At 48.9% G+C, this 26,752-nt stretch overlaps 8 protein-coding genes and 1 non-coding gene across 9 annotated transcripts; 5 read left to right on the top strand and 4 right to left on the bottom strand.

The window, feature by feature from the left end:
• Nucleotides 1-1,588: 1,588 nt before the first annotated feature.
• P168DRAFT_t143 lies at nt 1,589-1,677 on the top strand. Its single transcript has one exon. It is a non-coding gene; the product is annotated as a tRNA-Asp (tRNA).
• Nucleotides 1,678-3,960: 2,283 nt separating this feature from the next.
• Nucleotides 3,961-4,626, bottom strand: P168DRAFT_321314 (protein transporter TIM23; the record flags this gene model as incomplete). Its single annotated transcript, XM_024840452.1, has 2 exons — nt 3,961-3,984; nt 4,039-4,626. The coding sequence occupies 2 exons, from the start codon at nt 4,624-4,626 to the stop codon at nt 3,961-3,963; spliced, it is 612 nt and encodes a 203-aa protein (XP_024690337.1).
• Nucleotides 4,627-4,974: 348 nt separating this feature from the next.
• Nucleotides 4,975-10,475, top strand: P168DRAFT_258529 (THADA/TRM732 family protein). Its single transcript, XM_024834605.1, has 10 exons — nt 4,975-5,165; nt 5,236-6,158; nt 6,211-7,183; nt 7,240-7,479; nt 7,524-7,752; nt 7,809-8,119; nt 8,174-8,694; nt 8,749-8,889; nt 8,940-9,565; nt 9,615-10,475. Exons 1-10 carry the CDS (start codon nt 5,008-5,010, stop codon nt 10,437-10,439), a joined length of 4,947 nt encoding a protein of 1,648 aa, XP_024690336.1. The 5' UTR covers nt 4,975-5,007; the 3' UTR covers nt 10,440-10,475.
• Nucleotides 10,476-10,808: 333 nt separating this feature from the next.
• On the top strand, nt 10,809-11,480 carry P168DRAFT_321312 (uncharacterized protein; the record flags this gene model as incomplete). The annotated part of the gene is made up of 1 exon (XM_024840451.1): nt 10,809-11,480. One exon carries the CDS (start codon nt 10,809-10,811, stop codon nt 11,478-11,480), a length of 672 nt encoding a protein of 223 aa, XP_024690335.1.
• A 356-nt stretch (nt 11,481-11,836) lies between these two features.
• Nucleotides 11,837-14,477, top strand: P168DRAFT_292816 (PX and BAR domain-containing protein). The gene is made up of 6 exons (XM_024837669.1): nt 11,837-12,108; nt 12,210-12,439; nt 12,494-12,760; nt 12,815-13,861; nt 13,914-14,027; nt 14,082-14,477. Exons 1-6 carry the CDS (start codon nt 12,018-12,020, stop codon nt 14,172-14,174), a joined length of 1,842 nt encoding a protein of 613 aa, XP_024690334.1. The 5' UTR covers nt 11,837-12,017; the 3' UTR covers nt 14,175-14,477.
• A 173-nt stretch (nt 14,478-14,650) lies between these two features.
• Nucleotides 14,651-15,326, bottom strand: P168DRAFT_306849 (uncharacterized protein; the record flags this gene model as incomplete). The annotated part of the gene is made up of 2 exons (XM_024839062.1): nt 14,777-15,326; nt 14,651-14,737 (listed from the first exon to the last, which is right to left on the bottom strand). Exons 1-2 carry the CDS (start codon nt 15,152-15,154, stop codon nt 14,651-14,653), a joined length of 465 nt encoding a protein of 154 aa, XP_024690333.1. The 5' UTR covers nt 15,155-15,326.
• A 1,597-nt stretch (nt 15,327-16,923) lies between these two features.
• On the bottom strand, nt 16,924-17,781 carry P168DRAFT_241888 (oxygenase MpaB family protein; the record flags this gene model as incomplete). The annotated part of the gene is made up of 1 exon (XM_024833776.1): nt 16,924-17,781. The coding sequence occupies one exon, from the start codon at nt 17,779-17,781 to the stop codon at nt 16,924-16,926; it is 858 nt and encodes a 285-aa protein (XP_024690332.1).
• A 2,524-nt stretch (nt 17,782-20,305) lies between these two features.
• P168DRAFT_321309 (uncharacterized protein) lies at nt 20,306-22,251 on the bottom strand (the record flags this gene model as incomplete). The annotated part of the gene is made up of 7 exons (XM_024840450.1): nt 20,306-21,156; nt 21,212-21,232; nt 21,286-21,306; nt 21,357-21,497; nt 21,548-21,758; nt 21,808-22,135; nt 22,196-22,251. The coding sequence occupies 7 exons, from the start codon at nt 22,249-22,251 to the stop codon at nt 20,306-20,308; spliced, it is 1,629 nt and encodes a 542-aa protein (XP_024690331.1).
• A 1,095-nt stretch (nt 22,252-23,346) lies between these two features.
• On the top strand, nt 23,347-25,794 carry P168DRAFT_241271 (P-loop containing nucleoside triphosphate hydrolase protein; the record flags this gene model as incomplete). Its single annotated transcript, XM_024833755.1, has 6 exons — nt 23,347-24,228; nt 24,287-24,391; nt 24,447-24,927; nt 24,999-25,167; nt 25,229-25,308; nt 25,358-25,794. Coding segments are annotated over 6 exons (2,154 nt in total), but the record flags the coding sequence as incomplete, so codon positions are not given.
• Between the last annotated feature and the right edge of the window lie 958 nt (nt 25,795-26,752).

Here is a 26,752-nt window from a genome sequence, read left to right as displayed (position 1 = left end):
TGAGATAGATCTGTGTGACCACTGATCAGTCCGACTCACATGGTTGGGTTTAGTCTTCATTAGTCGGTATGATACATGCAGACAGTGCTGTCCGCAGGGACTATTTGACCTTAACCGCCGTCCTGGTTACCCACGTATCGATAGCCCTAAGCGTGGTCCTGCATCGTCCTTATACGGAGTACATACTGCTCTATACATACTGATCGAGTCGACGACTCACTCTTCTTTGTCGATAAGGAAAATACTTTATTAACATTCTTACATGCATAGCAACATACGTATGGCGTTCTACCATACATGATTTTCTTCTGTTTCCAATCTCACCCATCGCAATTGACCAATGTCGGTTGACCAAAATGCGGTCTCCCATATCCATCCGAGGTGATTTGGCCAACGCACATCATCTGCCGCGCTAGATTAGCGTGCCCCGTTCAATCAAATTCCTGTTTATTTATCCTTTTATTTATCTACGGAGTATGTATTTGATTTATTTTGTTCCTTTTAATCTATTTATTGATTTTAAGATTAAGATCATTTCATTTATTATTATCTTTGAATTTGTTTTTCTTCCTCCCCCCAATATTATCACTCTATCTGATTTGATTGTCTAGTGTTTGTCCCAAGGTTACACTACAACAGATAAAGAAACATAAATACAGAGGTAAAGAGAAAGAAAGACAGAAGAAAGAAGAAAAAAACACCCTGTCCACCTACTCGGCCAACTTTACTAAATAAAGATCGATCGACGACTCTGCCTCCATGGCCCACGTAAGCCCTCACATTTTTCCCGTTCATTCCCCCCAATAATAAAACCATGAACCTATCCCTCCAGTCATATCTGTCGGGACATTTGTGTCGGGTATACGCCATCTGATTGGCAGTAGGATTGCGGTCGCCAAGAAAAATAGAATGAACGATCCCAAGCCACCGAACTAGTCCCTTATTCTGCCCCCGATACTCCCGAGCATTTGGGCTCCATAGTCCCATACCGGTTTCTCTCATTCAAGGCTTGACTGCCGACTTTGCGAACATGTGACGAGTGGCTTGCAGCTTGGAGATCGGTCTGCTTTTGATTCTCTCCTGATCTAGTGATTGAAACTGCATGTTGATTGTCTCTAGCCACAGCATCGTGAACGTGTCCCCTTCCACAGCCGTAAGGGCCATCAGGAGTTGTTGAGAAAAGCACGGACACAGACATGGATATAGTTGAGGTGACTGATCCATTCCGCTGCGGGTGGGTACCTTTCCAAGTTGCTTTTTCAAATGCCTTGTTTGCCCCCTTCAAACATCTCTCACGTTGGATCTTAATGAAATGCCCCGAGTGATCTATCAAATGCCAGTCGATTTCTTGACTTTACCCCTTTCCTTTGTCTTTTTTCGCTTGCGTGTTCATTCCACTGGAAGGATTTCTCATTTCCTCCCTTCCCGTGACGCGCCACAACCCAATCAACTAACCCAGGGGTCTTGGACTAGCTTATCTGTGACCTGGGAGTAGAAGAGAATAACAACCACAGAATACTATTTCAGGGTAGAAGTATGCCATCCGTCTGGCCTAATATCTCACCACTCAACGATCGAATATAACAAGTCCTCGATGGTCTAGTGGTTATGATTTCCGCTTGTCATGGTTCTACCGTACAAGCGCGGGAGAGCAGGGTTCGATTCCCTGTCGGGGAGTTTTTTTGCCTTTTTGTCTACCAGCCAGGGGTGGCAGATAATAATTGGCGTGATAGCTGGTATTATATCTATTGAGTCGCATTTATGGGCTTGCTTACGCTGGATATACTTTTGTAGCGAGAGCGCGCTCTATGTCCCACGGGAGCATGTCTTGCATCATCATATCTGGAGCGAGAGTCTGTGTCCAAAACAATGCAACGGACACCACCCTGTCCAATGGTGGTAACATTGCCGGGCGCCTTTCCAGCACTCCTGGTGAGGTCGCATCTTGTTCCTCGCATCAGACAATTCGATTGTGTTCCTTGCGAGGTCACATGCTATGTACGATGCAATGGACAAACCATGTCAACTGTTCTCGCCATGTCTAGCCCCCAGCGGTGGTACACTCATACATGAAATGGAAGCTCAGACATATGAGTCATGATCTGATCATGCCAGTCAGCGATATACCAAAACTCGGCGCTAATATGTCTCCTGACTGAATAAGCCAGGAACCCTAGGCTTTCTTGCAACACCTAGATCTAGGAACCTGATTGAGTCGCAACTCTTGACTCCATAGTGTTTTAATCCCACCCCGGCCATGAGGACGGCGCATAGAGATGCACTTCAAGATGTTGGACATGCATCTTAGACCTAGGCGATGCTGGGTGTTCCTCTAGAGACCTACTTCTCCTATTAAGTGCAGATCAAATGGCAGATATATGCCGTCGCCTTAAGGGCATCAATGCAGACAACGGAGAGTATTCTTCCAATGATAACTACTGACCCCACATACCGGCTGTGCTGTTGCTCGAGTCAAGCCTGTCGGTCATTTCTGTACGCTGGGGATGATCAGCGGATCGGCGACCTGGTGGTCTGCTGTATTCATCCCGGTTCTATTAGGGTTATTCTGTTGGTAAGATAGTAGCCTCGCCATGGTTTCAAGATCTGTTGGACATGTCCGCTCCATTTGCGTCTATCATTATCAGGACTACTTATGTGTATAAGGTAGTTACACCCACCTGTAAGCTTCGTCCCTGGATCAACCTGTGAATAGTATTTGTTTCTTCGCTCGGCTGTATGTCTGTGTCTTCAACATATTGTCGTCTCAACGGCTCGACTGCCTTCCACCCAAACTAAGAATCTAATTGACATATACATATACATATACATATACACAGAGGAAATCCACAGTCTAATCACAGTACAGACCTGGTATAATGCACTACATCTACAAAACAGACATCTATACCAATCTCAAAACCATACCCATATATTAAAGTCTCTACATAACATGGCATATAATTCACAAGCCACGAATAAACAGACAACCCTACCTGGTGCCCATCTCCACTCACTAGGTGGCATCTCTCCCCCAATAGCCAACCAGCCAAAATTACTAGAAATGGTGTCAATGTCGACCAGCTAGCAAACGACACACGTCATTCGAAATCCTTCAGCTAAGAGCTGGTACTAGGCGATATTGTGATGGGAGATTTCGTGACCCAATCCTCCCTGAGTTGATCTTATATACAGCGCGCTGGAAACAAACCCAGCATAGGATGTATACTTGGGGATTAATATATGTTATACTGGGTTATTAGGAATTTCTTCAGCTGTGAGAGATAGGGTTAGTAAGTACTAGCTGTATATGACTCAGTTTTAATTTTTATTTGATGTTGTTTGATTCTTCTTTTATACTAGTCTCCCGAAGTACCTTTAATAGAGTCTGGGATCATTTGATTATACTTTTCCATTCACAGAAGTTGATTTGACTCCTATATAGAACGGACTTGAACTGAGGTCAAAAGTGGACGAGCACAGCCACAGTTGGAGTGGCTGGTGAGTTCAGTGGCGCGGTGTGGTTCTCTTCCGAATACAGCCGGTCGTCCGGCAATCCCGTTATAGATGGTTTTATCGTTTCATTGTAGCTCCTGACAATATTAAGGTTACTTGATAAGACGAAACAAATCCTGCGACAGTTTTCGCCAGCAAGAACCACAAACGCAGGAGACCGCTATATGTACAGTACAATACCCATCACCATGCCGGCCCCAACCATGGACAATGCAGAAAACCGATGCTTTGAGCGCCAGAGAAGAGATCTGTAAGGGACGACACCAGAAATAAAACCGTTTCTAATACAACATAGACCAAAAGGAGAATCGAAGGAGGGAAGTGTCGCTAATTCCCTCCCGGTTTGTGAACAGACACTAGCGGACGTGCTTTTCGAGTAGGTGCTGGATGAGAGGCCGAGTTGGCTCGCGTGCTAAGATACAAGGGGATTTTTGTTGTTTTTCTTTTTTACAGGAGCGCCCTGCTGATGACCTGTGGAGCTGTTAGTAGGTGACACTAAATGGAAAAAGAAAAAATGACACGTACGGTCCAGCCTCCCGCAATGCCAGCGACTATACCGCCAGAGATCGCCATGGGCTTCAGTCCACGGGTGCTCTTGAACAGCATTCCGCTGAGCGCACCGGCGACGATGCTGTTCGCAGCATCGTGCTTGCCTCGTGCGTATCCGAGACCAGAGTTGAAACAGTTGTATACCATAGCAACCACGCCGGCGGAGTTGCCAAGGAAGGGTCCTCGCCGCGTTACCGAGTTCAAGACGCCGTTCAACCGAATCTTGGGAGGCGCAGTCACGGGCGTCTTCTTGAGTCCTTCAGCCATTCCCCATACACCTCCGAGAGTCAACGCGGAGAGGTAGGTCGTGCCGGCACCGTAACACAGGTCGTCGGACCAACCGCGAGACGGGAGAACGGATCGCGAGCCGGGGAGTTCGTCGAGGCTGGAATCTTCAAGCGTAATGTAGTCGAGGGTATCCTGGTTCAAGCCAGAGAGAGGATGGAGCTGGGTGGGATCCGGAAGGGAGATCTCTGAGAGGAAAGATTGAGCATCTTGGGTCTGATCCAAGGGCTCAGAGCCCTGGGGTTGTTTGCGACCGCTCAAGGAATCCCAGATGGCCATTTTGAAGAAGGGTATATTATTAAAAATCAATACAAGGAAGAATGGAAGAAGTAAAAGGAAGGTGACGTGGGTAGTGGTCGCTCAGCCAGGCACTGCTGATCTCTCCGTCGGTTGTGGTCGGGTTGGTTAAGTCGTGACTGCTTGGAAATCTGAAGAAGCGGAACAAAAACTTCAGCCCCGTGACATCGACCGGGGAGTGCTGGGTTCGCCGGTCTCGGGGGAACGTTGGGCCGGAGCTAAACCACTCTGGGCGGACCCGCCTCGAAAATCCACCAGAGGCAAAATGAGTGCCAGACGCGGGGGCGGGCATATCTGATTGGAACTTTGAATTGATTTGGCCGGAGAGAGAATTTGTCTGGGACATGCAGCGTCTTGGAGGTAATGCATCTTAATTCAGCGTCCAGTGCCCGCCCCGAGGCGGGGTGTGACCTCATGGAGCAGATCGCTCAGCAGGATATACAAATCTTGGCCGAATCGACCCTAAGGGAAATTAGTCTAGGTCCCATGGTGAAATTCACCTCGGCCTGTGAAGAATTTGGGTAAGATTGCCCGGTGATATCATTGATTTTGTACAATTGTCGTGTTCAATGCCCTCTGACATACGTAAAGGAAAGTCAACCGTGTATGGCAATGCCTGTTGGAAACATTCTCAACGTCATCTCTGAGCCATACTCATAATACGGCCGCTTGCAATGCTCTGAGCTCGTTTCTTGACACAGCAGCTACTTCGAAATGTCCGGAGACGAAGCGATTGGCTTCGTCCCTGGAGACATGGGTCGCTGTGTACGAGATATTCTTGACCCGTTATAAAGATGCCAAGCCAAAGCCAATGAAACAGGTCTTGGATAGTCTAATGGGGCTCCTAACCAAGAACCCAGACGACAATGCCAAGTCATCAATTCGATCGTATGCTGTGCATGCGGCATTGCCTAGTATCATCACGGGGGAGCCACGGTCTCGCACCAAGGCAAGCCTCCTGTCCCTGGAGGTTATGCTTCGCAAAAATGCCCTTATTCCTATGGAATTGGTCTCTGCCGCTGAAAGTTGGCTATTGAAGAACCACGAGAAGTGGACTCCCCTCTATCAAGTGAACTGCAGTGCCTTGTCGATGGATATACCGAAATTTCTCGCGGGTTCGGAAGATGACTCAAAGACAGTAGCAACGGAAATACTGGCCCTTGGGTTCTTGACGCAGGCCAAAACATCCGATCTTGCTACAGGTTCTGGCGCAACCATGGCAGTCTTCTTCCAGAAACTTAGAGCGTCGACTCCGGACTCAAATTTGGCGTCGGCCTGGGTAAAGCCAGTCAGGCACGTTGTCCTGCATAATCTGGATATATTGGAGATGATGTCCACCTATATCCTCGACCCTCTGTTCAATGTCGATGCTATTGGCTTCCGAAACTTTCTCGAAACCCTGCCTATTCAAAATCTGCTCACAGGGGACATGAGCGGTGCCCCGAAGGACGACCTGACCCTTCTGTTTGCATCGCTACAAATGGCAAAGAAGAATGGCCTTGTTCATGAAGACCGTAAGTGGTGATTCTCATGTACTATATGCCAGTATTGCTCACTCAGTAGCAGATTTCTTCGCCAAAGCGGGCGCCGCTGAAAAGACTGGCTCTAGCCCGTTGGTCTTGAAAAGTCAGATCCTCGGCCAGTTTCTCTTTCACAATGATATGAGCATTAGAATAGCCGCCCTTTCACTGCTTATCACTGCACCGTCTACGACGAAGCCCATGTCATTGGCTACCACCCGCGCAATTTTGAGAGGGCTCCCTTCAATGCATGCTGAGTCGGACTCGTACTCCCGCGGAGAGATTCTGAGCTTGGTGCGGAGATTCATTGTCCGTCTTAAAGGGGGCATTTTGAAGGAAGAAGGTGGTTTGGTGGATGCGAAAATCCCGACCAACAAGAAACAGTCCATCATATATGCCAGAGATGATGCAGAGACAGAATCGTGCTTGAAGCAATACATCGGGTTCCTGAAGTCCGATCTGCGACCTACGGCTTCCTACCCTCGGCATATCACCGCATTAAAAACATTGATTTATGTTTTAGAGTCCGGCTTAGATAGTCGGTTCGACCGTGTCACGGCTAGCAAAAAGGAAGGATGGCAGGTTGGATGGCGATGCAATATGCAGATATTCGATGCGAGCTTACTCAGACTACTCGTGGATCTTCTGACCGATCCATTCGAAGAAGTGCGCGCTACATCCCTCACCGCATTGAAATGGTTCCCAGTGGATGTTTTACTGGCTCAAGGCCAACTGCCCGCCCAGACCCCGCCGTTCATTGAAGCCCTGATGAAAGCGGAACAACTAGCAAGCAACACAAGCAGGGCTGATCATGCCGACACAGTTGCGCGGCTTTATGACGTGCTTTTCAACGCAGCAGCAACGGGGGAGGTGAAGGCGGATGCACGATGGTGGGAAACGAAAACCAGCGTGGTAGACAGGCTTTTGGGAAAGCTTGAGGGCAAATTGTCCGTTGCAGGCGGCCTCTTCAATTCTTCCATGCGCGACGCTCCTCTCCATGGCTACGTCTCCGCTATAAGGTACTTTTCTTTTGCGACACAGCGCAGTTGCAACATTTCACTGATCAAATCTATAGATACATTGTTTCCGTACCGAACTTCCATTCTCTTGTTTCGGCTGCGGACTCTTCCAACTATGATAACTGGAGACTGATCCATCAGAGGATAATCTCCATTTCGGACAAGATTTGGGAAGAAGTGAAGCCCGTGCTATGCGTCGACTCCCCCGAAGGCCATACAGATGAGCCTGTTGAAGATCTTGATGTTGGACCGAAGGACATCCTTTCTTATTCCTGGCGTGCACTGCGAGAGTCAAGGTAAGCTAGTCGACGCTTTTTTAAAGACTTTTCTGACAGAGTAGTCTTCTCCTCCATGCGACACTTGCCAATCGGACGTACGGCCCTTCGGGAGAACCAGGATTGAACTTCGATGACTACGACAAGATCGGGACATGTAGCTTCACCCAGCTCGCCGAGCTTCGCCACAGGGGTGCCTTTTCGACGGTGTCTCAAACCTTTGCCACGTGCTGTCTTCGGTGTAGCCAAACTAACGACCCGACCATCGGCAGCCTTACACACAGGTGGTATCAGGTACGCAGTCGAATCTTCGTAACCGGGAATCCTGTGGGTCTAACTATATTTTGTAGGATGCGAAACGGATTATTTTCGAGACAGCTTCGAAGCTCACTCGCCGCTCTGCCGGTCTCCCCGCATTGGCCACAGGGATTCTCACGTCGCAGCCTGGGGGCCCGTTGTTCAAACAGGTCATGGAAGACTTGCACGAGATTTCCCACTTGCCGGTGGAACACAACCCCGACGAACAGAATATCCCCCTACCTCAAGTACACGCCATGAACTGCTTGAAGGACATCTTTACCAACACAAAATTGGGTCCTTATACAGAGCCGTTCATCATGCCTGGTTTGACGCTCTCGGCTGAGCGACTGGGGTCACCAATGTAAGTACAGAAATCGATAATCGTAGCCAAATGGGCGGACTGACCATAAACCAGTTGGGCCCTCCGCAATTCGGGACTGATGCTGTTCCGAGCTTTGTTGATACGTATGTGTCGCCACGGATCTGGTTTGGGCTTTGGCGGCAGCTCAGGCTCCGAGCCTGGCTACAAGGTCTCATTCCAGAAATACCCAGGATTGGTCGAACTACTGGCAAGCCTGCTTGAGACCACACCAGCGAATGACCAGGACGCCAGCGGGGACGATACCATGGTCACAGAAAGAGTGTTTCCGGCAATGGAGCTGATTGCAGAGAAGATTCCTAACGTGATTGGCGTTGACGACGACATGCTGCGAAGATTGGTCCAGAAGCAGCTCCACAGCCGAGTATGGGGCATCCGCGAGCACGCCGCTCGGGTGTACGCTTCCTTGCTAGACAGATTGGACATACTTGGTGGCGTTCGTGCATTCATCAATGACGGCTCTGATACCGAAGAACAGAATTATCTCCATGGAAGAGCGCTGTGTGTGAAGTACTCTCTACGTCGGATTGCACCGACTTCTCTTGCACTCTGGAGGGGTATGTGCCTGTGGATATTCCTATACATGCGGCTTGGGACTGACTTGTGTACAGAAAACATGAATGAGATCGCTTCTACTGTGCGACACATTTTTGGGGCATGGTTCCAGGACGCCGAGTCTCCGTTTGTTGCTACCACGTTGCTGGAAATCTTGAGTGACTTTGTTGAGAAGGCCGTTGAGTCAGAGTCGGAGGGTAAGTTCAGGACGAAGCTCGATGACTGAACATTGTTGACCCCTATACAGAGAAGACAGGGTTCACTTTGAACTACCTGTTCGATACATACCAATTTGGAGATATCCTGGACTTCATACTTGACTCGTCCCACCCATCGTGGAGAGCCCTGAGCGGCACACGCGCTGGCTCTCTGCTCCGCAGGGAACTCTCATGGGTGAACATCCTGCGATTGTTTGTCACGAATGATTTCGCAGAGCTGGGACCATTCTTCGAGAAGGTCTGCCGATTCGACTCCAATGCTGCCCAGTGGCTATTGGAGCGAACGAACGATGTCTTTACGGACAAGCAGAAATACAGAACTGCTCTGCTCAGCCAGTTCTCCTCTGTGATTGTAGGAGACTACGCAGAGGAAGTCAGAGGAGTGGCCATTTCGTGCCTCGCAACTAATCTGGAGAGCTTGCTTAGCTGCGAACCTAACAGCATCAAGGAGATGGACATGCCATGGGAACTCCTAGATAAGAAGATCAACTCTAATTCTAGCAACTACATACGGAACAGAGATCGTTCTGACGCCGACCTCCGCCTGCAAGGGTGTCTTATCGCAGCGATGGCTATTCTCCATCCTAGCCAGGATCTGCAGCTCGCGACAGGCCAATGGGCAACAAGGCTCCGATTCGCAATGTTGGAAGAGACTGTAAGTAGACTCCTTCGTGATGGCCCTTGCACACACTAACCGATCGAAGGAATTTACGACGCGATTCGCAGCAGTGTCATCTCTGGCCTCGTTTGGCCGAGTCTTGCGCCCGGCCAAGATGTCCCCACGTACAGAAGACGTCTTCCTGGATGTATACTTGATCTTGTACGACATGCTCAATGATGATGACGAGGAACTTCGCGACCTCGCCGCTTCGACGGCCTCATGGGTCCTCTCGTGTTCCTCCGTTTCGCCCGCGAAATCCATCTCCCTGTCTCCGTTGAACGCTAGCAGACTCTTGGCAGAGTTCATCGCAACCAACTACGGAAACTCGCAGGTTCTGAACACGCGGATCCTGCGATATGTGCTGGGTCAGGAACCCAGACTTGGGAGCGCCGTTTCCGGGGCCAGACTCATTCCCGTGGCAGAAATTGCTGCAGAGCTTCAGAAGGAGAGCACCGTTCTTTTCGAAGAGGAGAAGCAGAATCTGTTTATCGACGAGGTTCGCGAGATCGACGTTTGGACCGGAGTGCTGTCTAAGTTGACGAAGGACACTTACGCGGAGGGGTCTATCCTGGACCTGTGTGGGTGGGTTTCTGAGGGGCTTGAATGTCTCGCGAAAGCCGCTGCTGAGGCATCTGGGCACGATGGACTGATCGGATGGGCGTCGAAGCCGGAGATGTATACGCTTGGAGTGCGGGTGATTAGCCTCGCGGGTGTCTTTGTATCTAAGGACTTCGCTGCTGCTGTGTATATTTCCGGGGAGAAGGATGCTTTGAAAGAGAAACTCCAGGCGTTGCTTGCTGGAGGGAGACAAGCAGATGTTCACAAGGATTGGCTGTTGAGGATAGAGGAGGCATTGCAGTGTTCATGAGATATGATAAAGGGCATAGATAAAAGCTAGACAAATGCAATGGTAGATATTTTCCCCTTCTCTTTCTTAGGACTTGTTTTCTTTCATTGCGAGAATAATATCGACAGGAGACGAGCTTGTTGTGCCTGAGGACGACAGTGTCGTCGTGGCAGCGCTCACCATCCTTTCAACCTTAACTCACGTCAACGACAATACTTCGTTCATGCACCACCCAGGCTTCATATTATCCATCATCATCCAGGATTCATCAACCCATGATGATCGGGAATACATGACCTGACCATCACATCCCACAACAGTCACGATCCCCCCCAGCCAGCCCATTTTCCACATTAAACGTCCTACGCATACCAAGACCACAGATGCAAAATGCAAGCCAACCTCATAATCACCCTCGTGGTCGTCATCGCAGTGTGTACAACCGGGGTGACCTGGCTCATCTACTTACGCTGTCGCCATGAACTCCGCCGAGACCTGACCCTCATCCGCTGGCAGTCTCGCAGAAACGCAATTGAATTTGGATCACTGCGACATGATAGACAGAGTCGGGAGGTACGGATCGTCGAGGAAGGTCACGGTCAGCGTGTACAGTCATCCAACGACAGACCGAAGACTAGCAAGGGCTCGAAAGGAGGGAAGGGTAAAGGCAAGAATAAGGGCAAAGGCAGGAATAAGAACGAGCAACGAACGGGCAATGACACTACACCAGCGGAGAACTCGAATGACGGGGGATGGACGGCCCAGGATGCGTTTGCTCCTGGCTCTTCGGTCTCTGAGCCTGCCGCGTCGAGTACGAGTCCACCCCGTCCGTCAACATACGATCAGAACCGTCCATCTCCGGACAATCAGAGTTCGAATTGGCAGCAGGAGACACAAAACGAATGGTCTACGGGGGACAATGACTCTGGGAACCAGGAGCAACAGGCACAGATGGACAGCGAATGGAGCAGTGATGGGCCGATGCATGGAATAATTCTGGCGGGGACCCTAGCGGAAGCAGTCAACCATGGTCCAGCGATAATTCAGATGCCATGGCTGTAGGGAGTGGAGTCTCGTATGGGGCTTCTCAAGGGGATTCTCAGGTGGAATCTACAGGAGGATCGTGGGGGGCGCCGAGCGGTGATGCCAATGATGCTGTCCAAAACAACCCCAGCGAGGAAGATTTGTCTAATGTTCAATGGTAAATAGTCCAGCTGAGGCTGATGTGGTTACTTCAAGACCCATAAAAGAGAACCTCGTCATTGGCCATGGATATAAAGGTGGCTGTGGTCTTTACGGAATGCCGGAATCGGGCGCCAGTGACGTTTGTAGTTTGGTTTGACCCCCGCGGATCTCCAGTGGTACCTAATCAACCATCACTAACGATGACGGCCGATTCTTCTCCAACCACCTTCCCACTTCCCACTTCCCTCCCCTTTCACCCCCCAATCTTCTGATTGCTGCGTTGATATTTGATATTTATTTGTCGTATTGTGAGATACTGCCAATACTTATCACTCCACTCTCCGTTTATGCGCCACACCACTACCTCGGTCCTTTGAAGTGCAAGGCAGCTGCACTGCCTCCCCCCATTCAGCCATGTGGAACGACGAGGACAACAATCCGTACGGCGCATTCGACAACGAGGCGCAACTCTCGGAGTCTTTGCACTCTGCCGCTCTTTCTCCCTGTATTATACCCTGTCTACAGACTGGTGGGGTCGTCAGCTAACGGTTCCAATTTCAAGCGCTCTACGATCGCGAGTACACCCCTCCTTCCCCCTCCAACCAGTCTTCTCAACAAGACCCCCCGACTACCTGACTCGCCAACAAAATCTCAGCGATGAGGAGGAAGATGGATATCCCGAGCAGGAAGCTGGGGGCTATTCCCGCAAGAGCGTGTACGACAGTCGCATAGAGCAGATCCTGTACGAGAATCCGGAAATGCCGATTCTCATCACCGATGCCGGAAAGAATCACGAAAGTGGCGGGGGCTACATCGTGTATACCATCCGAACTGGGGTGAGTTGTATATTGTCGGGTACTCGGATGAGACAGACTGACGATTGTCTGTAGGATCTAGAGGTCAGACGGAGATATTCCGAATTTGCGTCGCTGCGCCAGACCCTCGTTAACCTCCACCCGACCCTCATCGTGCCGCCCATTCCGGAGAAACATACAATGGCGGACTATGCTGCGAAACCGACCAAGGCGAAGGAGGATACCGCGATTATCGACCTGCGAAAACGGATGCTAGCCGTCTTTCTGAATCGGTGTCGACGGATGAAGGAGGTCCGAGAGGATGGGGTCTGGTGGAGATTCTTGGACCCCAATGTTAGCTGGGTATGCGCATACAACCGGTTTTGATTAATCGTGGGTATTGACTTGATGTTGCAGAGCGAGGTCCTTCATTCGCATCCCGCGTCCTCGGTGCCGAAAAACAACCTGAAAGCTCCCCCTCTCGACCCGGCCAACCCTACACCTGCGCACGCGTGGCTTCCTATCCCAGCGACCTCAGCAAAGCTCAAGGGCGCACCTGGTACTGCGTCCACCGGTACCTCCCCGACTTCCGAAACACCTGGTCCGGATATTCTGGGGCGTTTCCCGCCCGAGTCGCGGAAACTGAGTGAGAAGGAGTTGGACCCTTACTTCATCAACTTCGAAGCCTCTACACGCGAGCTGGAATTGCTACTCCAGGGCAATATGGAGAAGGTCAATCGTCGGACATTGACCCATCTGTCGGCGTTGTCCGCGGATCTGATGGAGCTTGGAGCGCGGTACAACGGCTTCTCATTATCCGAGCAGTCGCCGACCGTTGCGGCAGCCATCGAACGGATTGGGCAGGCGGCCGACACGTCTTACATCGAAACCGAAGAACTGTCGGCTTCTCTGGGTGCGAACTTTGCAGAGCCCATGAGAGAAAGTGCGCAGTTCGCCAGTGTCGTCCGCAGCGTTCTGCGTTACCGCGTCCTGAAGCGGGTGCAGGAGGAAATGACGCGCGATGAGCTTGCCAAGAAGAAGGCATTGCTCGATTCGTTGGAGAAGAGCGAACTGGAAGCACGGCGTCTGGAGGAATACCTGAGCCGAGCGCCGTCCCAGCCGACTCGGACGAAACCCCAGCGCTCGCTATCGACATCATCGGCGGCTAGTGCCCCAAGTGGCCAGGAGGTCGAGCCACGCCCCAGCGGCCCAGAGGACACTGCTTCCATCGACTCGGATTTCCCCTCGACTCACGGGGAGTCCGCCGGCCCGTATCCTCCGGCTTCACCAAAGCGGTCCGACCCGTCGTCCTCTCCACCGGCACACCGCAAGACGCCCAGTGGAACATTCATGGGCAATAAAATCTTCGGCCGTATCAGCCACGCTGTTCATGGGTTCGTAGATGTAGATCCGGAAAAGACCCGGCGGGACCAGATCGGCAAGACGCAGGAAAGTTTACTTCAGGTATGTCTTTCTCCGTACTCAATGCTCGATGCGATGTTGACCCATCAAACAGCTCGAACAGGCCCTCAAAGTATCCGAAAATGACGTCAAGGACGCCAGCGCCGGTGTCCTCCAAGACCTCAAACGATTCCAGCAAGATAAAGAAGCCGATCTCCGACGGTACATGGTACGTATAGCCGCAGACCACACCACAAACAGACACTAACGGGACCGATCCTAGGTCGCATACGCCCGCTGCCATCTGGACTGGGCGCGCAAAAACATGGAAAACTGGACGGAGGCCAAAGACGAGGTGGACAAGATCGTCGTTTAATAGACGGTACTGTTTGAAGCAAGCACCGTGCTATGAACTTGCGAAGAAGCCGGCGTTGGTGGGATTTTATCTTTATCTTCGATATGTTATCTATCCTATGGGTCAATCTCAATCAAGCTGGGCAACCAATCCATTACTACCGCAGATTGGCGAGTCGCCTGGTGCTTTGCACCCTGTCATCCATCACTTCAATCAATATATGAAGTATGATTATGAGCTCGGGATGTATATTTTCTCCCAAGTATAATATATCGCTAGCGATACTATATCTGCACGATATATGGGTAAGACTTTGAATATTTGGATGACCGATCAAATCTATATATACATCATGCCATACATCCAGTATCAAATTTATCGTACATCCCGTGGAATTCGACAGCAATCGTCCAACGGGCCTACAGATCACACAAGGGTTTCAATTCAACTTAATTACAACTCGCAGCCTTTCCCACAGGTCGATTTCCTCAATATCATCAACATTTTGACCGTTTTCGCCGTTTTTCCTGTAAGTTCCACTCGCCGATATACCAATCATTGGAGCTCAGTACAAGCTTGTCAATCTAATAAACGAGATATATAATCACCGACCCATGACTCACGGCCAGATGTTCTTCCTCTTGCATTTTCTGAGTAACGTGCCGCCGGTCAGCACGCTCCTGCAGCAACTGGTCCTCCAGGGATAGGTGGCCCGTGGTGCTTTCCCCCTTATTGCCGATGTCTTCCCTGACGTCGGCTGCTACCCCTTTTGGTGGAAACAGGCGAAGGGAAGTCGGAAGAGGAGAAGTCGGGGATTGGGTGTCGACCTGTTCGCCAGCTGGAAGGGGCTGGGGGGGAAGATCCTGGTGGACCGCGTCCACCGGCCGTCCTTGTAGAGTGTCGGCAACTAACACATCCCGGGGTGTCTTGTTTAGTATCGATATTCCAGTAGTCACATCCTGCACCCGGTATCGGCCCTTCCCCGTACGGGGCTGATTCATCAGAGTGACAGCCCTTGGTCTGTTTAAACATCAATTGCTTTCGTCGTTTGTCCATGCGCTGGCGGCTGCCTGGGGGCCGGTTGAAGCCATCTAGCGCGGGCCACAAAAACTTCTTCAGCGAGGGAGCGGCGCACTGGGGTAACCTGTACCTCAGTTTATTAGCGAATACCACCAGAACGGAAGTACTGCTTACCCGCAAGCACGGGTGTCTGCCGAGCTGGCAGCGCACACAGACAAGACCCAAGTATATAATTTTCGACCTATACACGTCTAGAAGTGCTTGGTTCTGTTCGATAAATGAAGCATCTTGTATACTGGATGGTAGTACTAAGGAACACTTGCTCCGTTGGCAGTCCATGATAAGCCAATATTTGTTTTATAGGGACGGCCAATCTGGCACTGCTGCAGCTCATAGAACCGCTGCATTGTTCATGTGATCCATGGAATTAGAATAAGATGGCTTTTGCCAGGACCATGTATTAGAGTCTTCGCTCAATGGTTTCCTCTTGGAATAGGATCCACACTGACAGTGGAACGGGTAGGAATACCCCAGGATTGCGCATCTAGAGTTGAGACACCACATCCAGTGGTGCTTGTGGTGGACTGGATCTGAACGGACAGTTCATTTTGTCTCGATGTTGTTATCTTTTTGTGTCTTTTCATTTGTATGACTGGACTGCGTAGCTCAAAGATGGCGTTTGGGGCAAAGTAATAGGGGTGAGATTGTTTTTGACTTTCTCACGTGGTAGCGGTGGGTGTTGATTGGGGTCATCTTCATGAGATTTCGTAGATGTATACTTGTGTGTCAATTGTATGTGCTTGTACTGAAGCTATTCCCCACTTTATTAGCCTGGTACCATTAAAGACAAGTCAAGTACCTCATACCGAAGTTATGACCCTAGTATATCAAGTGGTCGTTCGATATTCCTGATATAGACATTCGTCTCCGTGCATAATGTTGAGGATATCAGTCAGTCCAAGTCCTCCCAAAGTGCTCGTCAGCATTTCGGTGTAATGGCAGGGACCATTTAGCATTTCCCGGGCGCCTGTTTGCATTCTTATGGTCGTATTCTCATTGATGGGGTTTAGACATGTAGCCCTGGGACTTGTGGTTTTTGGAAAGTTGTGGTTGCCGCGTTGCCACCGGGTCATATATCCATTCATGCTTTGACACAGCAGGGATATAAGCGGCGAGTTCCGCATTTTGTAGACAAATTTAGCTTCGCTTGCTCTGGTGTGCTGTATGCCTAGATATAAGAATTGGAATAATTAATATATACTGCAGTAGAAAGTTTCCAGGAGTTGGGCGTTGGGGTTGTATATATATGTAGGAAGGAATGTAGAATATTTGTAGAACATAAAGTCTGTATATGAATGATGGGAAGCTTTGTCTATACCCTGGTCTGACAAGGAAGGTTTCATGATGTATGAATCAGTCTGTCTCTGTGTCATCTAGATGTTTGTGATTGTGTTTCATGGCTTCACTGCTTTGGTAGGGGGTCTTCAGTGACTGGATGTTTATAACTACTTCTTATTCATATGGATACTGAGAGGTGTCAGTCATACTGCTTGCTTCACTGCAATCTAAGTGTTACTACTCTAAATCAAGACTGCCAGTGTACAACACCTTTACTGTCATATGAAATCCTTGTTGGCACTACTGTGATATCACCGAGTTATCTCTACAAATATCAAAGCAACTTGCAATATCAAACAGTGCATGATCATAAGGCTACATAAATATATCCAATCACAACCACCAGAAAGGACTAGACACCCGCCCAATGTCCCGTCTGGGAAATCTTCTCTACTGCTTTCTTCATGTCCTCGACATACATATCATGCTGCCGTTGCCTCAAATACTGAGGAATAAACGGATACATCAGACGAGTCCACGACACAAATCCCTGGTACGCAACCTGAGTCGCCAGCGTCGGCCGCAGATCATACTCGACAGCTAAACGCTCCGGCAGCCAATTCATAGTCACAACGCGAGCCAGCGGCATAGAAACGCTCATCGCAAGCGGCAAATTCAACGGATACAGCAAATCTCCACACAGCTTGCGCGCCATATCCGTGACCTGGAGCGTCTGAATATTATGGTCCCAGTAAGCCCAGAACTCGTCCAGGTTCTGCGGCCACATATCAGGTGGCATGCGCAGGGAGGTCCCAAACACAGCCGACTCCCTCAGCATAGTCTCCTTCTGGTCGAGCGACAGCTCCCCAAAGAACGCCTCATGCACAATCAAGATCGAGAAGAACAGCGTTGCAGCCGTCCACTTGTGCAGCTCGGGGTCGTTGGCGTCGTAGTCGTCGCCCTTGACGCGCGCGTGGTACTTGTGGATGACGGAGAAGATGGCGGCCTTTTCGGCGGGGTTTCCTGATACCGCGGCGTTGAGGAAGCGGGCTGTGTTGCGGAGGCGTTGTGGGATGCGCGTCGCGAACGAGGAGTGCTTAAAGCTGCCTTTGGCGAGGGCTGGGTGCGCGAACTGACAGAGGATGGCGACCTGTCCGCCGAGTAGGTAGATGTCATCTTTGATGAGGGAGCGGATTAGGTGGGGTTCGGCGATGGTGTTGTGGATGGGGACATCTCTGGAGCGGTCTGCTGTGGTTGTTTCTGGTGTCATTTTCGTGCAATAAAGATGAGTATATTGCCTTCCTGTTCTGTTCTGTTTGCAGCATGCTTTTGGGTTACCCTGTTGGTTTATACGATTTATACTCCCAGTCCGAGATTCGGACCGAGGACCGCTGGTGCGGCACGAGTAGTCTGTGCCATCCCCGCGATATCACAGCCTATGAGCGCTGCTCAGAAACGGTTAGGGCTTGCAGAGTGAGGATTTAGCGTTAATGGTGGATCTTGGCGGACGGGAATATATGGGAGTCTCCCATGGTGTAATTGAACGCATGTGGATGCCATCTTAAACAACCGCGTCGAGCCCCTCATCGGGTCGAAGCTCAGGGATGGTATCAATCAGTCCCGATCGACACATATATGCATACATATAGAGCTCTAAAAATCTAAGTTCAAATACTCCGGCCTGTAAGTCAAGTTAAATGGTGCAAGAAGTACCACTGGGCTAGACAGATACCGTGACACTTTTAACCTTTGCAAGTAACCCTATGTTTGCTGCGACATTATATTTTCCCTGGGTACGGAGCAACTGTGGGAGACAGTGGAAAAGACACGATTGTGTGGTCTTTGGCATTTCGAAAGAGACGGTGTAGAATTATATATATTAGCTTTAAGGGTATTACATATATTCAAATTGGACCTGATCCAGTGCGGATTGGAGGCGGGTTTCCAGGGTAAACGACACCGCTATGACTATAAGATAAGAGGCTAAGTAAAAGAGTATGAATCTATCCATATCTAAATCCCTTAGCAAACCAACAAATAGCGCAACCACAGACTACGCGTGTCAATAGAATAGAGAATGCGGTGTTGGAGCTTACAATGTTAACTGATTCGATAGGATGGAATGGCTGGCTCCGTAAACTGACATAACTACTGATTTAGTAGGGCATTCCCATTCCTTTTGTGCCACACGCCAGAGGTTGTTGGAACTCATGACGCGTGAGTCTGGAGGAGCCTCTGCCTTCGTGTTAAACCGCTTTAATGTGATAGCGCTAGATTCAAGAGATCTACCTATGGTACAAGAGATCAACGCCTCATGAACAAGATGACGTCTAGGTATATTCAGAGAATATAAATAGATAAAGAAAAAAAGGTAAAACGCATATCATGAAATATGTTTCGAGATTCCACCAGCGGAGGCTAGAATATTCAACGGCAACAGAGAGAGCAGAGGCAAGGAGTTGAGAATGTTATGCAAGGTAACTGTAAATCCTAATGATGCAAGCGCATACCATCTGCGACGGTATGACTAGTTGCTAATTGGCTGCCCATCTGCTCAAATTATCTGAGTAGAGGATTATCTACTGGAATAGATATCGTCATTACATAAAAGTGGTGGCATTTGGGGGATTGTGGCATGCACAACTAGGTGGGTAAAGGGAGGAAAGGGATGTCTAATACTGGTGGTTTAGCAGTCCATGATATCCAGGAAACCAAACTGTGATACTAAATAAACATCGTAGCAGTTAGATTGCTGTCACGATCCCAAGTAGTAAGGGATGGTGGCAGGGGGTTCCATACCTATGGGGTTCAGAAATCCCCTTGAGTGTAACGTATGGGTATAGAGGTCTATATAAAAAGGGTATATCATCTCGGGAGGAACCCACTCTTGATTATCATTCAATATTCCCATACTCAAGCAGATCACACACGCTTTGTTTTCTAAACTTTACCTTGCGCTTAATCAACCACCATGAAAGTCTTCTATACGTCTTTTTCAATCCTGCTCCTGGCCGGCGCTGGTCTGGCCGCCGAAGCTGCCCCTGATTCCCCCTAAAGAACCCAAGACTGCTGCCCTGTCGTCAGTTTCAAAAAAGACCCCAACGCTTGGCTGAGCGACCCTATAGTAACTATCCCTGCCTGACTACCCACTAAGTTGGAGAAACCACGTACCATCAGCTGACCTTTCACATAGCCACTTTGTGCAGATGGAACGAAGGCTACTTCCTACTGTGGAGTTGGACGTAAGTTAATCTCTTTTATTTTGCGTGTCCTAACCAAAAACAACCATGAGATTATACCTCATTTCTGACGGCTTCTAGCTTGCAACGCCTTTGGATGTAATTGTAATGGTGGATGTCGTAAAGCACCCACTGTCATCAGGTTCGAAGGATAGGCGACATTCCCTGACTATCACGTTGCCTCCGTACAGCCCCAGTACTTCCTGGGTTCGTAGGGGGAAATGGATGTTAAACTGGCCACAATTTGTTAATCTACATCTCTCCTGTTGATTACTTCTAAATTGCAAACACCCGATCCTGACTTCTTCACAGTCATTCATCTTTTGGTTAATATAACACTCAAGATATTCTTCCTGTTATACAGTCGTTCCGTCTAGATACACTACGCTCTGTCTTTGCGTTCAGTTAAGTCCATGTTCGAAATACGGCTACCAAGCTTATCTAGAAATCTCATATCTCTCTACCTACCTTCTGGGATAGGTAGCCTTGATGGGAGCAGGAGTACTGACAAAAGTATTCATTGAGCTAGTAGGCCATAGAATATGTTATAAGCATCTAGCCATCAGTTTCCTGTTGGTGAATTGTGCGAAAAACCACCCTCGAAGGATTAGAGCAATCGAGTTCGTCAGTCTGGTCATCCAATTTCCAGTCGTAGCCGTTAACGACAGCCAGCACCTTCACTCGGACTTCCACTTTCTCAACCAAATAGACCAATGTCTTCATCAGCGATTTCCGATGGTATGTTTCCCGTTCTGACCTGCACTGATCCACGCGATCGAGAATAATCCAGATTGTATGGTGCGAGTCGAACAGATTCAGAACATGACGGGCCACGTCTTGCAGCAGTTTATTGGACTTTCTACCAGATTTTTGCCTGCAGTTTTCATTTTGCAGGGTGACTGCCTGGTTGTATTTTTTCGCTGCCGCATACAACTCATTGTACTTGTTTTGGTCCCGCAGCACCTGACTATTCTGCCTCAATAGCTGGATTAGAATGGAGGCTAGAACCTGGGTCGAAAGGCGCGATTCATGATGTCCAACGAGATAGAAGGCGCGAGGATCAGAGTCTTCAGCTTTGCTTGAACTTGTAATCATATCGAGTGCAACAGGTGACAGCCAACAATCTGGGGACAAACAGACTTGCTCATTATTATATCCCACCAGAATGAGCATCGACGACTGATCGGAGTGCCGCCACGTATGAAACTCCTTTTCGGTTTGGAACTTCATAAGTTGGGATCCCTGCATCCGCTGCAAGGTAGTGGGCCAGTCGTAATCAAAGCTCCAGTTGATGTCCGTCTGGTAAGTCCGCAACCGATCCAGCTCAGACTCTCTGGAGTAGGTTGAGAGCTCCAGCAGCTCCTGAATCTCATCGAGCTTGTCGTTATCGTGGCCTTCCTGCAGTTCTAAAGGTGATGTATCAGCCACAGCGGCAGTCTGGCGCACGTTCAGTCCACCTACGTTTAAGCTGAGCTTTCAGAGCTATATCCTTATCAGTCTGTGTCCATTGATGCTGTAGTTGGGTGAGAACCAACTTTCAATCTCTCGTGCCTGATCTACGAATGTATGTCAGTACTCGCCGCAGTCTAAAATGAGGGGCACTAACCAATATTTAATTTCTTGATAGTATCTACATTTTTCATGAGAAGTTCCTCGCTCGTATACCGAACCTCAAGGATGGCATCTTGAACTTTCGATGCATAGTCATCTAGAGCTGTTGCTCCGTATGCCGCTTTGGCCCATCGTTCTACCACAACCGGTCAATCACAATATACTCGACGAGGTCGGGAAATTCACTTAGTCCTTTCTTCGTGTAGTATTTGGCAGCTTCCATACAAAAGTTAATGAAGCAATTATACGCTTGAACAATCTTGGACTGTAGGTGTTCGTCAAGCTCATGATCATCATGGTAGATGTCGCGGAAGAGTTTCAGTCCAACAGCCCTATCTCGGATTTGCAGCAGCGTGTCCCAGATCAGCTGTTCCGTCCGAGCCCTATAACTGGCAACCTGAGAGTTCCGTTTAGCCCTATATGTGAACAGATCTGAGGGTTCCTACTGTGACTAGAAAAGAAATCGTCCCAATGGCAATGCCACCATAGGGCGCTGCGAACGTTTTCACAGTTTCCACAATAGGTTCCATATTTTGTAGGATTTCATACGCGGACGCCCCAGCATTCTGAATAGCCCGCCCTGCGCGCCCAGTTCCATGACGGTGGCTCGCTTCAAACTTGCCTTTGGCAGCTAGGGTTGAGCCGAAGGATCTTTCAAATTCGTCCGCACTCTGGATCCGCAATGCAGACAGCTCTTCCTTGGAGAAATTGTTATTTTGTTGGGCAACTCTGTGGAATTCCTCTTGTTCTGCGTCTGACTTCTCGATTACGGTACTTGTACCTCAGTTAGTACTCGATGCAGACAAGATGTGTAAAGGCGAGCTAGCGACGCACAGATCCTGATCATTGAAGCGCTTTGTGCCATTCACTGCTTTTGTTGTGTGGGACATCCTGACGGACACAGTCGGTACAAGGTTGGAGTGACAATCCACTCACAAGATAGAAAACAATTCCTTGATCTTAGGGATTTGGGAGCCCCTGTGAAGTGTCCTAGCCAGACACGAGGATGACAGGTGCGGGGAAGTACATAAACCGCAGTCATTTGCGGCTGAGCTGCATATGTATGTCGCCCAGCTCGCGAGGGGATTGGCGCGCTTGGTGATGTTTGGGCTGGAAGGTTTGGCTAAGGAATATTAGGTAGCAGATTCTGCAGTAGCCAACCAATGAAAGAGTGACGGGGTCTGAATAGTTACAACGTCGCCTTCCTAGCGTGGCCAGTGATTCGCCTATATTTACGACAACCAGATTCTTCACCCAGTAGTCTACACTGCGCTATAATGGACTGTTGATGGGATGTCGCAACCAGTTCTGGAGATAAGCCGCCACCCCCCTGCCCTCCAATCGAATATTATCCTTACTCCAGTTATCTGTCGACACGTCCTCGCTAAGATACACCCGTGCGCACTGTTCGTGAGCTATTTATGGATTAACACCCCAGGGAAATTCGGATTTCAGTAAATAAAGTGAGTGATAACCCCCAACGGAACTATTCAAGCGAAACGTGCTCTTATTTGCGCCTGTCGCGAAGTCCGTCCCAAAATCTATGTCTGAGACTGGATACGCGTTTAGGAAGTGAAACAAGCCATTGTCCTGCAAGCATGACAGTTCCGGAAGGAGAGTCTGCAATATCCGTTGCGTACACCCTACCCAGGCAACAGACCGTGAGATCCTTGTGTCCTAACCCCATTGAAGGCGCTTGCGGAAAAGCTAGAGGCTCTTCAGAAACAGTTTTCGGAGCTCGAGCAGAAATACAAGTCTCTAGAAGATACGAAAAAGGAAGTCACCGACGGAGACGAAAAGAAAGAGCCTGGGCCTGAATCAAGTGTATGACATTGCAGGATCGCTCCTTCCAAAAACCTGGCACTAATGTGTGGAAGTCGCCGGACAACACGGACAGCAACGCAAAGGTTAACAAAATATACCAATGTCTGTGGGAGAGACATTAACCTAGGCTAACGTTATTTCCAAAGGATCAATCCAGCTCACATTCGCGAGTGAAGATACTAACAAAAATCAACGACCCACAGACTGGCGTGCCTGTTGAGAAGCCTGAGGAATCCAAAATATCGGAGCCAGAAGCTAACACCGATCATGCCTTCGTCTTGAAGAAGACAATAGAAGACAAGTCTTCCAGTGCGGAAGACAGTTCTGAGATAGATATCATCAGTATAGACTTGTGGGAACTGTTGAGGGAACATCTGAAAGATTACCCCTACCACATCTTTCAAGATTCACCTGTCACGCTCTATTCTCCTTATGAGGCTATTGTCTCCAGGTGGGACGTCCTCCAGGCAGCATCGACCGAAGTTGGAACGAATACACAAGCTAGAGAGGATTTGAAGCTTCTCCTAGACACCATATCGGGCGGATCATCCGGAGACCCCAGACTGGACAAATACTTCAAAGTGCGGGATACGTATACAAAGGAGAAGGCAATCAAGTTTGAGGACTTGTGGACGATATTCCCACCAGGGACCTTGGTTTTTGGAAAACCTTTCCAGAACGAACCCCAAGTGTTCATCGTCCAGGACAGCACGAGAGCCTGGCCAGATAAACTCGCCTACCCACAGAGACTTGCATCGTGGCAGCTAAACTGTTGGACATACGACTGGACGGGCTCTAAATTCCAACGAACCCCGTTTGTGATTGTGTTTGAACCGTACGAAGGTTTGAAACCCATTATAGCGTTGCCCTACTACCCCTTCGAGCGCCACCTTGAACGCAACACTATTGAGAAGCAGCTGGTTGCCCGGGGTAAAGAATTCTACCGGCTGTGCACTGCTAATGAAGCATCCCGTCTATTCATCTACCGGGGTAACTCGATATTTGGGAAGAAGGGCTTCAGTGGAATGATACAAGCTGACGATGTAAGTCAATACTCACTCACAATGTGTACAAGTCTTCTTTTTTCTAATTTTCTACGAGGATGATGATCGCTCATCCCGGACGCTGACGTGGGACCATGACTTTCACGCACGACAGAATTCGCCAGCGAGACAGTCTCAAACCTCTACTAAAAACTCGTCATATGTGAGCTTCGTCACAACTTGAACCATAGAATGAAATGAACTAAACAGGACATCAGGTAGACAGTAGGGTTATGGTTGACTATCTATCCTACTTCCAATACGGGCCCCCGACGGCAAATAATGGAGTACTCGAACCAAGCGAAATGAATCCGGATTGTGCCTGCAGTAATTGTCAGGACAATGAGGGCCTGGCAATGCGATACAGAGCTCGTTTCGACACTGATCGGGCACAGAAGAACTGGGAGGATGAGCAATATCTACTTTGTCCGCCCCGCGTATTGGGATACATCCTTAAGGAGAAGCAATGGGCGCAGCTTCAAGTTAACCTTATCCAGGACATTCCAGACAAAGGTGATCCGGATGATGCCTGGAATTCACGCCTGCGACTTGCGGACGGAGACAGGACCAAAAACATGCTTTTGGACCTTGTAAGCAGTCACATTTCGTCGTCGAAGACGGGGGAGGCGAGCGAACGGGGTCTGGAAGTTGACGACATTATACCTGGGAAAGGTAAAGGTCTTGTCATTCTCCTCTATGGTACGTTCCTTCTTTCTGCCCTGTCATTACCATGAGCTGTGCCTGCAGATATATATTGATTCTGTGTGAAGGCCCGCCTGGTGTCGGTAAAACGTCAACGGCAGAAACGATCGCGGTTGCAGCAAAGAAGCCGTTATTCTCCATTAGCGTGGCCGACGTTGGTACCAAAGCCAAGAACGTCGAATCCAACCTATCCAGGATCTTCGCTTTAGCCACATCTTGGCACGCTATCTTGCTCATGTAAGTGGTGATGTGTACTCTTACCAACGCCTTTGGTCGCTCTGTTGACGGGAGTCACTAGTGATGAGGCTGATGTCTTCCTCGAGAGCCGAGGGAGAGGGTCTGGTACATCATCTACAGACAAGAACGCGCTGGTTTCAGGTAACAAGGTCATATGGTAAATCGCTTTAACACTAGCTGACTTTGGCAGTCTTCCTTAGAGTCCTCGAGTACTACCAAGGCATCATGTTCCTGACAACGAATCAGATTGCCCAGTTTGACGTTGCCATTCCGTCGCGGATTCACTTTGCCGTCCAATACGAGAGCCTGAAGACAGCGCAAATGGAACAGATCTTCAAGGGGTTTCTCAAACCCCTTGATGACAAGGGCCTGGTAGACGACTACGAAGAGATATTGGACTGGCTCGAGGAGGACGTGTACAATATCCAATTTGACGGGCGAAAGATCCGTAATATCGTCACAACAGCCCTAGGGCTAGCCCGTGCCGAAACAAAGAGGGGACAGGGTAAAGGCAAACTGGGAAAGAAGCATCTGAAGGCCGCTGTTCAGAACGCGCGCTCATTCAAGGCCGAATCATTTAGGCAGTACGAACGATATAAGAACTCACAGGATGAAATGATCAAATAGGATGAGTACATATGTTGGGAAATGCGAAATGGCTGCTATATTCGTGTGCGATTCTTGGAGACCAGGCTGGGTCTTGACCCTTTCCTGTCTTTTTTTATTCCTCTGCAGATTTTGAGAACTGGATGTATTCAACATCATGTCTATTCTCCATATTTGACTATGCCTATCGTTTTGCTCCTTTTGGTGGTATCTCGAGACACGATTACAATATTGAGATTCAAGCGAGGTGAAATTGATAGAATTACCCGGGCCTACCTAGAACTTCAACTGTTCTGACAATGAATTGCTACGCTCTTTTACAGTCTCAGATTGATTACTATTAAGAGTTCTTAACTGCAGGCAGGAAGACCTAGATATCCATTCCACTACCAGCACCAAGGCCTATCCCGAGTCCTGCAGTATTCCCCATGGGTCCTCGCGACATTATAGGATTAACCTGTGTCCCCGTGGTATTTACAACCATTTCTTATTGAAGTTCGAACTGTCGATAGCCTCCATATTATTTGAAAAGGACAATTTTACTTCAAGGATCTGATATGGATGGTTGAAAGATACGTTACAATCTTATCAAGTCCGGGTGGGTTGATAGAACCAAGATGATAGAAAATCTGTCTACCTATATCTTTAGAACTTAACATGACTATATGTATAATTCAGGATTGTGAAACTTTCTATCTGATTTTGAGTATTTATATGATTGAGTTCGAAGTACTTCTATCATAACCAGTCCAACAGATTTAGGTTTGTAGATTAGAATAGTCTGAAGACTTGAACCTAAATACAAACTTAATTTTCCAAAGAATTGACTTTAAACCGTCAAAACCTACACATCAAATAAGATGGAAGGACCTGTCCATAAGAATGTCGATCATTGGCAAGTGTTTCAGGGGAGTGGATCCCACGAGGGAGGAAATGTGTCTTGATGCCAGGGATATCAGGCAGCCACTGTGGGCCGCCC

This window comes from Aspergillus campestris (assembly GCF_002847485.1).
Source record: "Aspergillus campestris IBT 28561 chromosome Unknown P168scaffold_11, whole genome shotgun sequence".
Taxonomy (NCBI): Eukaryota; Fungi; Ascomycota; class Eurotiomycetes; order Eurotiales; family Aspergillaceae; genus Aspergillus; species Aspergillus campestris.
The sequence above is the reverse complement of the archived record's forward strand: the minus strand, read 5'-3'. Positions and strand labels throughout refer to the sequence as shown.